Genomic DNA, 18,317 nt, shown 5'->3' with positions numbered 1-18,317 from the left:
ATTTCCGAATTATGCACAGAAAGAAGAACAGAACCACTGTGAATCCAAACACTTACAGTGAATGAAACTAATGATGAGAAGAAAGTGCCTTCATCGTATCTTGACAATTTAGACAGCACGCCTTCTAACACCGAAACAACCTGGAGGGAAAGCACAGTGAAAAATCTAAATGCACAATATGTAAAGTAAATATTTGGAATGAGAATGTGAATTTATCTTCCTCAGATTTTTAATGTTCAGCACGGCAATGCAAACTGTGAATTCAATCACTTCGTCTGTTTCACAAAGAGCTGAAATCAAGGACAACATTCTTTTCGCAGCTTCACCTATCGATCAAACTAATGGAAATTGCTGAACCACTGCAGAAATAGAAACCCAACCCAAAAATTCTCATTGGGGGCATTGGGGCCCGCTACCCAACACCACTTTGCTGCCTCTAGAACATGTGGTTAATTATAGGAGTGTGTGTGCCCAGCACGTCGGTTGGGTAGAAAACACACGTTATTTTCTAGGACCACAGTTTCTAAGATCACAGCTTCAAAGATGATGGAGCACAATTGTTAAAGGTAGGGATCTCCATATCATGTTTCTCTTATCTTTGCTATTGAATAGAAACCCATCTCTGATTTCACCCGACAGCGCAATAGCATGTGTTGTTGAACTGCTATTACATGGCCAAAAAGGGGCAAGAAATTGTATGCCCCAAATCTCTGGTATGGGGTGGTTCCTCTCCCCCATACTTTCATCTGTGATTCTCTGAGTAGTGTGACTCCTCAGCAAGTGGCACGAAAAGGTGCTTTTGCCAAAATGTATTTCTGATTAAAAAAATATCTTATTAATTGCATTAATTATGGCCTTAATGTTTAAACTCCCCCAAATTAGTCTTAAAGCAAAGATGTCCCTCTGTGATGTTATGTTGCTCAGTTAATTCATGGTATATAACATAAAGTATCTGTCAGCCATTGTATTGGTGCGCATTTATTTTACACATATGAATTGCTTTCCAGTTTATATAAAGATTGTTTTAAAAGTCATCCCTTGCTCCCAACACAGTCATTCCCACAACCACGAGTATCATTTTATGAGTGTGAGGACAGAACAAAATTCCATCTGGCATGCTGTTAATGGGCACTGTAACAGTGTCACAACAGTGTCACCTCCAGAGGAACCGAGATCATCACTTTACAATAAGCCCTGCTCTTAACAGTTCAAGGAGCAGGAGCAAGTGCAAACCTACATTTGTCATTTATCAATCTAACCTGTCATATTTACAGTGATTAATTAAGACACCAGTACGTAGGCGCCGAGCAAGGAGTAAAACCACATCACGAGAGAGAGTGGCAGTTGTTTCTGCACCCTATGCACAGTATAATTACAGTCCTTTTATTAGACCAAATACCAGCCTTCTGCTTTGCCGTCGCATGCCTGTTAGAAGCTGCTGTTCATACTGTAACTCATTTTATCTGACTGGCAAGGATTCTTTCTGCAGAAGGGTGTTCAATCTTATTGTGCAAAGATGTGCTATGGAAGTGGCTGATCTCATAAACAACATGGTGACCACAGTGCCAACAAACGGTTCCAGTACAAGTGGGACACAAAAGAAGAGAAAGGAAAACATTGCAGTGTCAAGGATGTCCATTTAAACGAAAGGCTTAGTTATGAAGCTGGAAACTTGTTTTTCTGAGATCTCAGTGTACAGACGTATGAAGCTCTAAGAGCATTTCTGCATATACCTTGCATTCTCTGAATTGGTTACCCAGAGACACACTGTGCTTTGTTTCACTGTTTTGTGCTATTCCTGTGATTTGTGAAATGCTTTAGCTTGGTAAGTCTTGCATACAAAATGCACAGTGTAGTCTTTACCAAATAAAGTCTCACTGAAATGAAAGTACTCTCTTCATTTTCACAGATGACTTGCAGCTAAAAACAGTGATTGAAACACTTATTCCACTGCAATGCAAAGGAAATAATACAGAGGCAAAAGCTAAAAAATAATGTAAATATATTAGTTGAAAAAAATGAACACAAATGGGTATCATGCACATTGAGGTGCATTTTTCCTGGCCAAAACCAAGAGTGAAACATCAGCCTTTCTCTGTACCCTGAGAGGCTTTCTGCCTTGAAACAGAAGCAATCAGGATGACATTGGCATTTCACATCTCAAGTGAGGAGAGACTGGTTAAGCTTCTAATGAAGCCAGTTCAGCCAGTGACACAGAATATTTGCTTCCTGTTCTGAGATTAGTATATGCGATAACTAATAATGCAAATCCCTCTATATTGACACCAGTTGTCTCTAGAATTTCTTGTACATATATCCAATCCAGGAGGAATGTGACTATTTTCTTCCTTCTTCTACAATCACTGATATTAATAAAAATAATCAAAAGGTTTAACTTTTAATGGCATGAGTTGCTCTGATTAAATTCCTCTTTCTTCCTCTTCAATAACACTAAAAACATAAACTGGCAGGTTAGTTCAGAGTGATCACAGGCGGCAAGTAAAACTCGAGACAGTCGAGTTGAACTATTTGTAGTTAAGTTTGCACCAAAATTTCACTTTAAAGAAAAAATGTGTGGCTTCTACACATCTATCAGTAAGTGGACACATTATGCCTAAACTTCTACAATGATTCTACAAAGCCCTCCTCTTCAACTCCTGTGGAAGCATGGCGGGTGTCAATCCGAAAGCAGATTCCTGCTCTCCCCACCCCCTGCCAGGAAGCTGTGACAAGTGAAAATGAAGGCGTGGTGAAAATATGACCAGAGTCTTATTTTTCGTCACTAACTCACAAATTGTAAATGTATGGCTTATCTGTCCTGCTTTGAAAATCAAATATTTTGGGGTAGTTTGCAATGCAAAACTTCTTATAAAATCTTTCTTTTCTGTCATTATTTGCTGTGTCCTTCAAACTACTAGGGACTGAAAGCTTTTCTTTTATATCAAGCACTTAAGACTTTTACTGGAGTAGAGGTACTACAGTAAGACAAAACATTGTTTAAATTTTCTTCACTTATTCTCCAAGTCCCTATATCCTGTCAAAACATATTTTTTTAAATATAAAAACCTACAAAGTCAATTTCAAGAAATAACAACTTATAAAATATTTTTAAGTTAAATGGCTTGTGGAAAAAAATCTAACAGAAATGTTATACCGACACTCTGGATGTTGCCCATCTCTAAATACAAAATTTAAACACTACTTAGTGATAGGACATTTTAATTTGAAAAATAAAACAAAAAATAAAACATAGCATTACTTAACATAATATTGACATAATCAAGTCCTACCAGTTCTACTAGCTGGTAACAGAAATACAGAAGAGAAACTTACCTGATTAGCAGGTTGCACAGAAATTGTTTATCTAATGGGTTATAAAATTTAATTTTGTAAATTCAATATTATTTACATGACTATTATTTACAAATCATGCTGTTGACCCCCCAATCTCACTGTCTGTAGAAAAACTGTGATATTTAAAGACATTTCAGAAGTTCAATAATTAAAGATATATTTTCTGCTTTATTATAAATTAAAATCTAAACAGATTTACCTTTGAAACAAGAAGTGAAATAATTTCTTTAACAGTTTCTTCAATCAAGTCATCTATTTTTGAATGGTATTGTTGCTGTATTTCAAAAGATAAAGAAACATTAGCATGTATATGAACACACACTTTTGTCATAAGTCATAAATGGTACAAAGCTGATAACCCTGCCAGATCAGATTTACTTAAAATTATCATTTTGAACATCAGAAGAACAAACCCTTGAAAACGATCCACCCAATCAACACTTTCTTACATTCTGTGTTGAAAATTTTCCCATGTACACTGTTGAGTTAAGCAGCTAATGGGGTTATTATTTAGATGAATTGAGTTCTTATTCTTATTCAGGCGAAGGAATGTGAAGGATACTTTTTGTCTTCTCCTATATAATTAAGGTGGCCATGTATTTTTTTTCTAAAGGGTTGGTTTAGCTGGAGAAGCAAAAAGACTAGAATAAGATTTAATTAATACAGCATTTCATGTCTGACAACTCTCATTCATAAGTTATTTTAAATGTCCTCTAGAAATAAAATGAGCTCCAATTGTTCATCCTAAAAGAACCTTTCTGTTAGCACAGTGAGCTGCAGTTTATACAAATCTTACAATATGCTCAAGCAAGGGCAAAATTAAAATTTCATCAACAAAGCAGAATAGATGGTAACAAATTAATAGGCCATAAAAGGCATAATAAAACAGACTTCATTCTCCATAGCCTTTTTCTTTTGCTTTTTCATAAAGAAGGTGCCTTTAAGTAAATGCTTTTAAAATAAATCTGAAAGACTTTTTAGATAATACTACAGAGTTCCCTCCTGAAATTAACAGGAACTAGGGATCCCATTCTTTCAAGGAGGCACATCAATTTAAACAGTAATTCTTCCTTTGGAAACATTTATCTGACAGCAAAGATTGTCCCCAATAGCCACTTCACAGAAAATGTGACTTGTAAAGACTAACCTTATCTTCATAGTTCAAGGCTGCTTGGAACAGCTAACAGCATAATGCTCGGAGTAAAAGTACTGGGGTCAGTATAAACATTAGCCTAACTTAGCAGCTGCCAGCTGAATAGTTTTCAGAGTTGTAAGTTTTTAAAGGCTATTTTTCATCTGTCTCAGAGTTGCCATACAAACCAAAACATGAAATCTGACCCGCTTAATATATTTAGGAATGATTTTATAATCAGCACACCTATCGAACTTGCATTTAAATTAAGAGAGGGTAAAACTATGAGATGTGTTCTCCCACACACGTATCTGTTCTAGGTACCAACACCAAGCGTGTTAATTTTTGGTTTTCATTTCTTTTAAACTTTAAAACCACTTGAAAAATGTGGAAAACATCTTTCAGACAAACATTAGCAGATATCTCGGAAGAGTGAAAGAAAGTATTAGAAATACATCGCAGAATTTTCCATACTTCCAGATATATTTTATTTTAATCATATTAATGTCTTGAACATAATACTCTCGTGATCTGCTAAGGACTTAAATCACCCCAAACTGTCTGACATCTGTTGCTTACACAGTTTTCAGAAGGCAATGGTTTCTTACTCTCTGAAAACAATAAATGATTATTCTCCCACAAATGCATGTCAAAACTACACATATTCCTATGATGCATGAAAAATCATAGCTGTCCCTCCCATAAAGTGTCTGAAACTTTATCTCCATGGCACATTAAATTAATGGTTCTATGCATATACTAAGATCAGTTCCTATATTTTTTCTTTTCTTTTTCTTTTTTTTTTTCCTCACCACAAGGCAAATCTAATTTTGTGGGAATGGAATATAATCAGTAACTTCACTGTGTGACCACAAAAAACAAGAACTAAATCAAATTATTCAAAAATCACAACAAGCTTCCAAAATAATGACATTTGTCATTATAATATATTTTTAATATATTTTTTTATATATAAATTTTATATATAATTTTTCATTTATTTAACTTGAATTTAATTTCTTTTTTTTCAAGATTGATTTTGCAAACTATGAGATCATAAATTTTTAACCCACTCCTCCCCAGTGCCAACTTTCACTAAAACAGCCACCCCCGACAAAACAAAACTTCAGATCCTTGTGGAAGATTATTTGACTCCAGGAGACAAGCTTTAAGAAGATGGCAGATGTCGTAGAATTCATGATAAAATCATATGAGCTAACAAGGTTTTATGCACCATCCTGAACTCAGCACCTGTAAGACTGCAGCTTTTCTACTTCTGCCAAGATTGCCCAGTGAGAGCAGACAAATCCTCACCCTTTTTCCAAACACATTTATGGTTTGTTGTGCCTTTACGTTCCTCTGTTGGCTGATGTGATCACAATCCACGAGGAGTCTGAATCTAAAGAAGTCAGCTCCCACAGCTAAATTATTTGAATACACGTTGTGGAGTCTTTCAGCATCATCTCAAAGCCTCTGAAGGGGTCTCTGCCTTTCCAGCTGCCCTAGAGTAATTCCCAGTGAAATATGAAATAGAGCTGCAGCTGTAGGAGGTACCTGGAAGAAAACTATGCTCAGTGGCAGAGTGTGTTATGGGATGTAAACAAATGGGACCGTCTTTTGAGGACAACCTGGCTGGTCTTCCACATGTGGCTCTCTAGTCCTAGTAGCATTTGGAAGGAGACAAAGTGTTTTGGTGCCTTTTGACACTTGTGCTTTTGGGGAACAGAGGAGTTTGTTCCTAAATCCTGTGGTGATGAGCTGAGAACTGTAACTTGCTCAGTTCTACAATATATTCAATTTTCTTTTCTATTCTGCCTCACAGTGACCCAATACCGGAGGTGGCTTTTTTAACTACTAAGGTATTTTGGTTTTGGTTTTGTTTAAAAAAGTTTCAAGATAGCTTTCTTTTGTTTGTTTTAAGGTTGGATGGCTGTGAAAATAAATTGCACAGGATCACATGAACTGAAACTGTTATTGCCAACTTATAACAATATTGCACGCATATTGTCTTTGCACTTTTTACTATCAATTCGGCTATAATCCTCTACTACTTATGCAGTTAAATGAGTCTCCTCTAATTTTATGAACCAAAATAGCTTCAGAAACAAAGTTCATCAAATTAAAGCTCACTTTTCCCTAAATTTTTTTTATTGATATACACAGCACTGGCTGTGGCACATTCCACTGAAATGGCACTAATTTTTCCCCAAATTGCAAAGTATGTCCCTCTTATTTTATACCAATGATAGGGTACTGGGTGGCTGGAATTCTGAAACAATTAAAATAGCTTCTATATATATTCTGCTATGAAGCACTCACTGGTATAGTCCAGCAGCATCTACTCTGTTCATGTTACCCAGTTGCACAAAACAACAAATAAGCTGTGGTTTAGATCTAAGGCCCTGCTCAGATCTAATGATTTGTCAACCTAACTGGCCCCAGAAATATTTTCTATTTGATTCTTGCCTCTAAGAATATTTCCTGTGTGATTCTTACCTGTCATACTCAAAAAGGTGAACGTTGGCAGAATACTTCAGCATCTAAATCATGAAGTTCTAAGTTTATAGGTTTTAAACTATTTACCACATATAACAAAGGCCAAAAAATCTCTGGATTGGATGTTGTGTGACAGAAAAGGTTTCCCTTACTGCTGCTATTCATCGGACTTGGGATCCAGGGACTGTAAAGGAATAGCACCTGTTGGCTTCTGGTTCAGGAAAAAAGAAAGTGGGACACTGTTCACTGTACAACTACCTGAGATTACATACACTGAAACTGAGAAGCCCGACAGGCAACTGTTTGAGAAATAGCAGCAACTGGTATGTTACTTAGCTGTCTTGCTGTACCCTACTCCATGAATTGTCACTCTGGTTGTCCATGAAGCAGGCTGCAGGCACCAACAGTCAGTCTGAGATAAGGCAATCCTCCCCTGGCTCTGCTTCTCAAACCCTCCTAAGGCAACTGCTAGCCAATGCAGAAGGCATCCAGCCAGCCGAGCTCTCTCTAAACACAGATCATGCCTGTAACCAAATCATGCTGTGCTTCTCTAAAGCTTTAAGATGATATCCAGAAGGCAAAGAGGGGAGGGAACCCTCCTGAATGGCCGACTTAGTCACTCTTTATGAGTGTGGACTTAACTGGACGACATTTGGGAGAACGGTGAATGGTGCATGAAGTAATGTAGGAAAACCAGGGGATTCAATAAAATTTAAACTCTAAACTTAAGGTGCTATGATTGCTAACCACGACCAGAATGCCCTAATTACATGATAAGCAAGAATTCCCTCCTATCTGACAATTCAGGGTGAAAACTTCCACTCCTGATTCTACTTGAACAAGATGTACAAATGCTTATAGCTCCACATAGGGAATGAAAAGAGCATCCTGTATTCAAGGAGATGTTTGAGTCTCACTGTCTAATTAAATAACACCTTCCATCACTCACAGAATAAGTTCTAGAAATTGTCAGATAGATATTCATTGTTGAGTTTTAGGTGAATGAACAGCCCTTTTAAAAAGTTTTAACTCAGGCCTTATGGAATGTTTTTCTTGACTGTCATAAAGGACCAGGTATGAAACCAAAATGTAGATGAAAGAGGACAAGGGAAAGGTAATCTGGAAAAAGTTTCAAGACCAAATGGCTTAGGAGCGATTTGAAATGCCAGAGCTCCTATCGAGGAGCCACAGATGCAACTATTTATGTTATGAGATGCTCTCCTGCCTGCTTTGACAGATGCGGATTCCAGAAGCAGCTCACCCAACAAATCTTGAAGTTTCACACAACTATGATATCCATCTTCAAAAAAAGCCTTGGAATAGGAAGAAACTGATAGGCAATAATTCAAAGTTTATGAGAAAGAAGGAAGCTTCCATATTATTGGATAATTTCTGATATGTGAAGGTTCCTTTGGCTTACTAGATGAATTGGGATGAAGATTAACTTGGGGACTTTGAAAGAAGTATGTATTTCATCACAGGTATGCTAAACTATCAAACTCTTGCACTGAAAAGAAGCACAAGAAGACCTAGTAGTGAAAAAGGGATGTATTTTTGTTTTGGTGTTGTACAGAGCATATGGTGGAGCTTGAAAATCTAGAGAACGGGAAGAATTCAGAAGAGAATCCAGTGAGGGTCTGTTGTCCAAAAGGTAACTGTAAATGCTCAACTTTGGCTCTGAGGGGGACTGGCTGACAATGCAGGAGGTATCGTCCAGAGCAGGTGAGAGGAACAGTGTGACTGTGGGGAATGAGGCTCTACCATTTGTCTGCAGGTCTTTATGGAGGTACTGGTATTGTCTGTCCCCAAAGAAGGGTGTGCATGTGTGTATTTGCATTTTACTGCTTGGACAGTAAGTAAAAGATGAAATGGCAGCATCAACCGAAGACAAAGAGTTGCTAGTTGTGCTTTACTTCTAATGAGCCTGAAAAAAGCTGTTTGTTGCTTTTTTTGCCTTGCTGAGAGGTGAAAGAGTCCATAACTTTGTGACCCGGTAAGACAGAAATCTGGGTCTGAAAAGCAGAAGAATGAAGAATTCATCTGGAAACACCTTAAGAGGATGAATAAGGAAAGAGGAATTAAGCAGCTCATGACCAGTCTGTAGCAAGGTCAGGCTGTAAAGGAATTATGAGGGCTAGGCTAAACCAAATTAACAAGAAAAGCAATATTACCATTTAAAATAAAAAGTGGTTGTTAATAACCAAAGAAAAAAAATTAGATTAAAAAACAATGAAAAGACACTTACCCATTGACTAGCAAACTGGTTCATGCCACGGAAAACCAAAAGGAAAAATAAAGATGACAGGGTAGAACAGGAAAATGATGAATGTCTCATTGAATTGGGGAAAAAAAAAAGACAATTACATCGAATACGCTAACTTAAAAAGATGAATCAATAAAATGAAGAGCACAATACAGAAATGGCAAAATTAACAGAAACAATATGACCAAACAATGTGAACATGAAACTTCCCAAAGCAGACATACTTTTTTGTTGCCAAATTCTGACAAATGTTTTTACCGTCTCTCCAAAATTATATCAAACAAAATCACACTGCTAATGCATTAGGACAGGAAAAACAGTTTTAGTTTTATTCTGGTGATCTCACCAGTCTACATAGTGCGCCCTTTTTCACTTCACGGATTATTCCTGTTGAGAGTGACAACGTGAGAAAGACAGTATTCAGTGAAGTCTAAATATTAGTCAAAGGCACATCAGTGCTCCATTGTGGACTATCTACAGTCCTGGCAGCAGGCTACTGCCAAAACTGTCTCTGTCCTTGGAGAAGAAACAAAAAATCCCATTAAATTACCCGGTTATTTCTTTCCTCTATTTTCAGCATGTATACAGGCATGAATGTTGGGTATATGAACCATTTAAAAACAAACCTTACTCGTTTAAAACCTGGCTGCAAAGGATAATGTTATGGTTCTATTTTACTATTAATCCTGAAGCGGGCTCTTTCTCTGCTGCAACCCAAGAGAAATTGCTGGAGGGGCTGTGAGTCAAGAAATCCTCTGAATGCTCAACAGACTCACAGGTCAAAGCAAATAAATTACAGGAGCACTCTGTGTCTTCTCTGGTGGAAGATGAGAGGTTGTGTCTTGCATGATGCTTCTAGGGAGCAGTCTATGCATACTCCAGTACAAACAGAGCTACGTGACCCATTTCAGCTAGTTTGAAATTAATCTACTAAGGACTGTCTGCAGTGTGAAATGTTTCAGATTAACTGAACATACAAATTAAACATACAAAATTTCACTTACCTCTTGCCCCCCATCCAGAATGCAGAGTTTAGCGGTCTGTTTTTTGGCATCAACTAAGACATTAAACATTGTACACAGAGAAGAAGGGATACGCAAGTCCGTTGTTTTGTTCATCTTTTGCAGTTTGACTTCAAATGCAATTCTTGTTCTGTTTATTAAAACACAATTCATAATATGAGTCTCCAATAATTCTGAACAACCAGTGTACATATGTATAAACCTTACTAAATGTGTTGGCTTAACAATGTACACGCACGTGAGAACATCTTTGAAATAAAATTCTGTAAGTGCAGAATATCCACCCATTCAATAAACAATTGCATTGATGGCAATCTCAAGGTTCTGCACTACTTTAGCTAATTCAGTTGAATAATAAAAGTATTATCTTCTTGCCTACTAGATAACAATATGCTTCCTTGTATGATGACTAAGAACAATTTAAAGCAATGATAATACCCCACATTTTCCAGCACTTCTATGTTGAAATGCAGTTTATCATACCAAATGTTTGCTTCTAAGAAATATAATTAAAAAATCCTCTTCTGGCTTTAATAGAAAAGATAATTTTATTGAAGAAAAGGAGTTTATTATTAAGCAAATATTAATATTTATCTTGAAAAGTAAGATGTATCAAGAGATACATAACACAAAAAAATGATTTTCTTCTCACACCAATGTAAATAAGAAGCAATGTCATGGAAATAAATTATAATAATTCAGAATACACAAATATAAAAGTAATGTTTTATTTCCACCCTTATTTTCAGATGTGGGTACCAGAAACTGACACAATATTTTAAGAAGATGGGAACAGAAGCATCCTATTTCCAATTTAATAAGTCTTATAGATGATATTAGTATCATAGGATCATATTAGTAGAATTCTGAGATTTGTTAGTATTTGCCACAAATATGGAATAGAAGAGATTTTGTTTATTGACTTCCAAGAGACTGTTCACAACATATGTAGAAATTCTCCTTGGTATTTCCTAGATGTTGCCTATTTGCTGATTGCCAGATGCTGGGAAATACACACAAGTCATGTTCTCTTTACAACTGCCCTGATTCCTATGACCTTTCCCTATTCATCTGCTACTGATCACGGTAGGAAACAGATGTACCTGTATGTACCAAGCCAGTATGGCTGTTCCTATGTTAATTTTCAAATCTTTCCCAATATTTGATCATTTCTACTGTACCTTTTAACGCAGGCTTCTATCATGTCAGTGGCCATGAGTTTAAGTCTCTGTTCTAAATGGTGGGCAAATTCTGGTTCTGGCCAGTGAAGATCAAAAACAAACATCTGCAGAGCATCCAGTTTCCAAAAAAGATCTTCTGATGTAGCTGAGCCATTTCTATAAGAAACAAAACAAAACAAAGTCCCCAAGAAACAGAAGATAAATGTATGGATGTCTGTCTCAGTTGCCACAGAATTATCTAAGGTAATAAGATTTCCTTATCACACCATCTTCCTCCTTCACTTCACTGTATCTCACAGTACAGATGCTTTTATTCCAGGAATGTGAAAATGGTCACGGAAAATTTAAAATAATTCCCATTAGGGTGAAAAAAGTAAAGTCTTCTCATCAGTTAGCTGAGAAATACAACAAACTAGGGAGGTAGATGGGATGATGTGATGGGGAACATGGAAAATGAAGTAAGTCCAATTTCAGATCAAGACAGGAAAAATAAAAGGTAAAGGAATTATTAATTAGTAAGGACCTTTCCAAAACAGTGAAGACTTTGCACCTATGTTTTCTTGCCTTCATAACTCGGGTAGATAAGCCTACCAAAGAAATGAGGATGCTAGTAGTAATATTGTAAAAGAGGTATCCAGACAAATAGTCCCTTGATAAACACTCATTAATTCTAACTAAGGGAATAACATCAGATCCCAGTGGAAAAAAGAGAAGAGAAACTATTTAAAGAAATTTGTGCACAAACAAACAGTGGATTAATGTCGCTCTGTGTCATCTCAGATTGTCCATGTGATTTTAAAGCTCTTCTTCCACCCTGAATTGAATGCTACATTTAAAGAGATTTGCTTGTGATAAAACACAACAATTTAAGGCTAATCTTAGCAGTAACTACAGTTAAACTTCCACTGTCTTGTATTGCAATGCCTGGGTTATTTTTCAAGTAGCTACTACTCAGCATGGCATTCCACAATGTTAAATGACACAAGCAACAAAATCTCTGTCTGACAGTCCCAATTCAGATCAAAATAGTTTAAATATGACACTACTGCCATTTTATTTCTTCTGCCTCGTGACAAAAGAACATAATTATCAAAGTGTTAAGTGATCCCATCTCGCATAGGAGGAGTCAGTGAGTGCTGAGTGTGCTCAGGACAGAGCAGGGTCGGATGAAAAAACAAACAAAGGATCTCTAATATCTGACCATCTTATGCACCCCCCAGACAGTAGCACCACCAGGTTAACCGAGACAGCGGGCCAAGTGAAGCAAAGCACAGCTCATGTTCAGGGCTCTGAAGAGGCAGTGCAGGTGCAGCAGGAGCACTGCTTTGCTCTCACAGCACCCCACCACCCTCCAGACCCACCCCCTTTGCCCCACTGCCTTAAGGCTACCACGACTTCAGAGCCATCACTGTCTTGTGCAATGCCATCTCCGTGCCGAAAGGGGCAGCTGGGTCAGGTGAAGGGGGCAACCAGCAAGGGCTGGGCAGTGGGTGACAAGCTGGGAGCAGTGGTGCCTGCCTAAGGAGAAGGCTGTCTCTGACTGACCAACCCTGATTTCGGCTTTGGTTTTAAATGGCGCACGTTTTAATGTCTTCACTATGCATAGGAGGATATCCCACAGTTTCAGACAGGCCTTTTTTGATATCATGCATATTTCTCCCACTTATTAGAAATATTTTAATTATATATTATAATATATAGTTATTATTATAATTATATATTATATAATTTAATATTAATTATAATATGTTAATTTTACACTGTATCGTGCTCCTGAAAGAAAACAGCAGAAACAGGAAAAAGGCCCATGGGACTGCTAAGATTACAACTTGCATTGGGATGTTACCTGTTAAGGTTAGACCTGAATAGGAAGCACTTATACACTGCTAAGTGTAATTAAGAAATAGAAATAACAAACCACCAATACCCCTTAGAAAGTTTATAATCTTGTTGGACTGTCTCTTAAATTATATGATAACCAAATATTGAAGATTTCATTACATCTCCTGTGTACACTGCCATTGAGGGAAGTTGTAGATGCTACGTGTTACACAATATTTGATTCAAAAGTGATTTAGTCGATTTTTGAGATGACTGGGGTAAAAGAATAAGACAAATTATATAGGGACAGAAATGGGGACAATTTCAATATGTATATTACAGTTGATAAGAACACATATTTTCTAGAAAACAAAACATACTTTCTCAAGAAACAGCATTATCATTTTTCATCATCAGATTATACAATTTAACCATATTTTATTCTTCCATAGTTTTTTCATTTTTGCCTAATGGAATTCCAAATGAAATTCTTTAGAACTCAGGAGGACTAATGTGCTCTCAATAACATCAATGTATTCTTATGCACGTTCACCCCTTGGTAGCCACTTAATTTGGTTTCATTATACTACCAAATAAAGTTTCACAATTGTAATAAATGTAATAATAGACACAGGTTCATGAAACACTGATTTGTTCTGTGAGAAACACTAATTCATTCATTCTCTTTTCATATCATTTTGAGGTCCCATTCTTCAATTTTTTATTCAGCATTGTCTAATGATATTTGAATTTGACTACATATTAAACTAGTAAGATGGGGAAGGAAAATACAGTGCTATAACAGCAACTATTTTTTTGTAGTTCACACATCCAGACATAATTGTCTAATCTGTTTGTTAAATGCAGCAGAAAACTGTGATTTCAATCAACTTTTTACTGCTATTTATACCAGATACTTATTTTATTTGTTTTTTAGGATTTTTCCTGGTTGTCATTCAGTAAAAGCATTAGAAATGGTATTAACCGTCAGGACATACCTCAACACCCTGAAGCAGTTGTACCATCTATAGATTTGCTTTCCCTCCCTACTAGCAGCTGGTTATGTCACTTCAGGGTTTAACACTCCATTCAATATAGTCATCTATATTTTTAAAATTAAGCACAAACTCCACTGTTTTGCTGGTAAAAATGTAAGTTTTCAGCACTAGTTCTTTGTGCAAAAGGTACTATCTAGTTGTCCACTCTTTTTTAATCAGGTCATGGCAGGAAGAGGTTTCCAATGATTAAAAGAGGCAAATATGCCCATGCTTTTTTTTTTTTTTTTCCCAATCAGCAATTTACCTTTGTATTTGGTCACACTTTGATTGGGAGATTGGACCAGATATCTCCAGAGGTCCATTTTAACCTACATTATTTTATAGCTTTATGATTTGCATCATACTGAACACAGCAAAAGAAGATCCAAGATATAATGTTTCTCCAAGACCCTGCAGAATATTAAACTTGGAGCTGCAGTCTCCTAAGCAATTCACTTATCCAGTGACAGCTGAGAGAAGCACCTTCTCACTAGGCTTGCCAGCTACCTAAGCGGTAGCAATTAGTCAAACAGTCCACTAATAATGTACACAGCCTGCAAGATCAGCACACACACGGCTCCAGAGTAGGTGTAGAATATGTCATTTCTCGTCTACATGTCAAACTCCATAGGGTAGCTTGCAATATGAAAATATAGGAGAAATATTAAATATCTAAGGACATTCTTAATCAACTGCAAGATTTAAAATCAGCTGACTTCCATTTCTGTAGAATTTACCAAGGGTCATGATGGTGACTCTATAAATTACTGCAATTATCCTTTTTTAAGGTTATTACTGAGTTACTACCCATGAGTGTTTTGTGGGGACTGTACAAAACAGGGCACTAGCTTTGTGTCCTTTGTGAGTCCCCAGCTTCTGAGCTGCAAATTTACTTCCTTTATGCCATCTCAAGATGTATATTCAGCGCTCAGAATGTAAAGTGAGAATCTCTTCAACAGAAAAGGATTTTGAAGTTACAGAGTGCATGGTGCTTGCCCCATCTCTCTACTTTCCATGAGCAGGTGAGGGGGAAGGATGGAGCACAACCCAAAGATAGTAGGGACAGCCACCTCACGGTTCCTCCTACTTGTTCAAGAGTGAAGCAACCTGAGGATCAAGCAACCAAAGCATATTTCTTGGTTCTTCTTTCTTCCTGCATGTCAGTATTTTTGGCAGAGAAGAGATTTGGCCCACAACATATATTTGTCTTCCAGAATGCCCAATAGGAACTAGCTATGTTCAAAATACCTTATTCTACAGAAAGTAGATCAGCTAAATTCCACTATTCCATCAGTCCTATGACTATACTTTTAAACACCCATCCGTGCTGACGAGGCCTGGGCATTGGCAGAGCAATGGCAGGAAATTTAAATGCAGTGTGACAGAAACTATCTGTCAGCTGCTGAGGGGAGTTGCTCTGGAGCTGGCCCGACCCTCAGCGGCATGGCAGATCTCGGCGCACAGGGAGTTTTCCTGAGGCAGGGAAACGACAGGGCAGTGGAGAGACCTGCCAGGAACTTGTCGCTCTTGTGGGAGGTGCTGAGGGCATTGCCAGAGCAACCATGACCACCCCCATGCCTATAAAAAGCAGCCTGGGGAGGGCAAGCGATCAGCAGCGCAGCCAACAGAGCGTGGGGCATCAGCCAGGGCCTGGCGCAGCAGTTTGCGTGGCAGTTTGTGCAGAAGGGCGTGCAGGAGGTGTGTAGTGATCCTACCACCTCAAGAGGTGAATTCACCTGGTGGTCATCACCCTCTCAGGAGCACAGCTATGGTATCCACCTGGTGGAAAGCCATGTCCTCTGCAGAATGGATGTGGCAACCAAGACAGAACTATAAAAACATGTAGTCGTCCAGGTCGCGGACTGAAGAGAGTGCCAGAGCCTTTCACTGGTAACGGATGGCAGTAGTGAGAACAACCGCATGGGATGTGACCAGGTGGACAATCTGCTCAGCCTGGTGGCAGAGCCACACGAGGAAGTAGAAAGGTTAAGGAGCAACAGGGAGTCTGAGAAAGAGATAGACTGGTGGAACCATGCTCTGCTCTCCCTGCGACAGAAACGGGAACATCCACGAGAAAAAAAACAAGATCAAGGGGATCCTGTATCCTCCCCCTTCCAGGCTGAATGCAGTAGCTTAAAGGAGAGCAAATGGAGGCAAGTCCACAGTCAGGGCAGCAGGCAAACCCCCTCCTTGTCCACCCCACCTTCCTAAGTGCCTCTGCACAACAGGTGTGAGGCTCTGGATGTTCTAGACCAGACAGCAACAGACAACCTCAGGTCTGTATCTACAATATTTTTGGTCAGTCTTCACTGAAAATAAAAATATATAAATTAAACCATAAACAATTAAAATCACCCACAAATCTAACTTAAAAGCCAGGTCCAGAAGAGGCAGAGAAATTAAATTTAAAATATGAAATGGAACAAAAATGCAATTTAAAGTAGTACATTTTAATTAATAAGTACAGAAAAATCCCTCATTCTGGCTGATAAGAAGCTTTTACAGAATATTAAAACTTTTTGGCTCTTTAAGGATGTTGACTTCAGCCAAATGGAACAGTAATCCACAGTGCTCTGCATGTCTAGCCAAGGTGTCCTTTGAGTTGTCCTCTCCTGAGACTAATCAAGAAAAACAGACTACTACTCGTAACACTTTCCCCTTTTCACATCTCCCTTTCCAATGCCCAATAGTAAAGCCAAATGATAATAATTAAGCCAAAACAACTGAAAATGAGGTAATGATCTTCCTAAATGCTGTCATAAGCAGCATACATTTACTGCTCCAAAACATATGAACAAGGAAAAAAAAGCAACAATTAAAAAATATAAACAATCTTCTCTAGTAAAGTTCAAAAGAATTGCAGCAACTTTTACGTGAAAGAAGGGAAAATCTATTTCATCAATAAAGCACATGAAGAAATGCCTAACTGTGAATACATTTTCACCTCTTTCTCTTCAGCAAACTTTCCTAGGTAGGCACATAACAGCTCTGTTGAATGTGAGTGGACTTAAACATGAACATAAGAGCATGAACATGAACATTAGTAAAGTTTGGAAAGTATGACATCTCTTCTGATTGCAGATAAAATAGACACAGGACTTGTCATTCTTTGTAAATATTTAACTATAACTCAGTTTGTTCACAGACTGTTTTTTCTTGTGTGGTTTTTTTGTTTTTGGGTTTTTTTTTTTTTTTTTGCCTGTAGCTTCTTAGGACTCTAGAGGGTAAGGGGGCTCAAGAGAGCTGGCTGCTACTTAAGCATCACTTCCTCCAAACTCAGGATCGGTGCATCCTGAAAAGCAAGAAATCAGGCAAGGGAAGAAGGACACCTGCATGGATGAGCAAGGACCTTCTGAAAAAGCTCAGGTGGAAGAAGGGAGTTTACATTAGGTGGAAGAAGGGGCTGACCTCTTGGGACGAGTATAAGAATGCTGTCAGGGTACGCAGGGATGAAACAAGGAAAGCCAAGGCAGCCTTGGAATTGAACCTGATGAGGGATGTCAAAGTCAATAGGAAGGGTTTCTTTAAGTACATAGGAGACAAAAGGAAAACTAGGGAAAATGTGGGCCCGTTGTTGAATGAAACAGGTGCCGTGGTGACAGATGATGCAGAGAAGGCAGGGGTGCTGAATGCCTTCTTTGCTTCTGTCTTCACTGCTCGGGCCAGCCCTTGGGAGACCCAGACTTTGCAGGTAACAGAGAAAGTCTGGAGGACGCAAGACTTTGCCTTGGTTGATGAGGAGCAAGTTAGAGATCACTTAGCTAAACTGGATATCCACAAGTCCATGGGGCCTGATGGGATGCACCCTTGAGTGCTGAGGGAGCCTGGGGAAGTTGTTGTTGAGCTGCTCTCCATCGTCTTTGAAAGGCCCTGGAGAACAGGTGAGGTGCCTGAGGACTGGAGGAAAGCCAATGTCACTCCAGTCTTCAAAAAAGGCAAGAAGGATGACCTGGGAAACTACAGGCTGGTCAGCCTCACCTCCATCCCTGGAAAGATGATGGAACAGATTGT

At 38.2% G+C, this 18,317-nt stretch overlaps 1 protein-coding gene across 1 annotated transcript in view; it reads right to left on the bottom strand.

The window, feature by feature from the left end:
- CADPS2 (Ca++-dependent secretion activator 2) overlaps positions 1 to 18,317 on the bottom strand; it is a 346,061-nt gene that overhangs the window by 33,204 nt on the left and 294,540 nt on the right. Inside the window, exons 24-27 of the mRNA XM_009883694.1 lie at positions 11,449 to 11,604; positions 10,250 to 10,397; positions 3,554 to 3,628; positions 57 to 140 (exon numbers count right to left, since the gene is read on the bottom strand). Of these exons, the coding sequence (XP_009881996.1) occupies positions 57 to 140; positions 3,554 to 3,628; positions 10,250 to 10,397; positions 11,449 to 11,604 (463 nt within the window). The remainder of the gene's footprint in view (positions 1 to 56; positions 141 to 3,553; positions 3,629 to 10,249; positions 10,398 to 11,448; positions 11,605 to 18,317) is intronic.

The sequence above is a fragment of the Charadrius vociferus genome, unplaced genomic scaffold (genome assembly GCF_000708025.1).
Source record: "Charadrius vociferus isolate BGI_N301 unplaced genomic scaffold, ASM70802v2 scaffold43, whole genome shotgun sequence".
Taxonomy (NCBI): domain Eukaryota; kingdom Metazoa; phylum Chordata; class Aves; order Charadriiformes; family Charadriidae; genus Charadrius; species Charadrius vociferus.
Note: the sequence above shows the minus strand (reverse complement) of the source record. Positions and strands in the feature narration are given on the sequence as shown.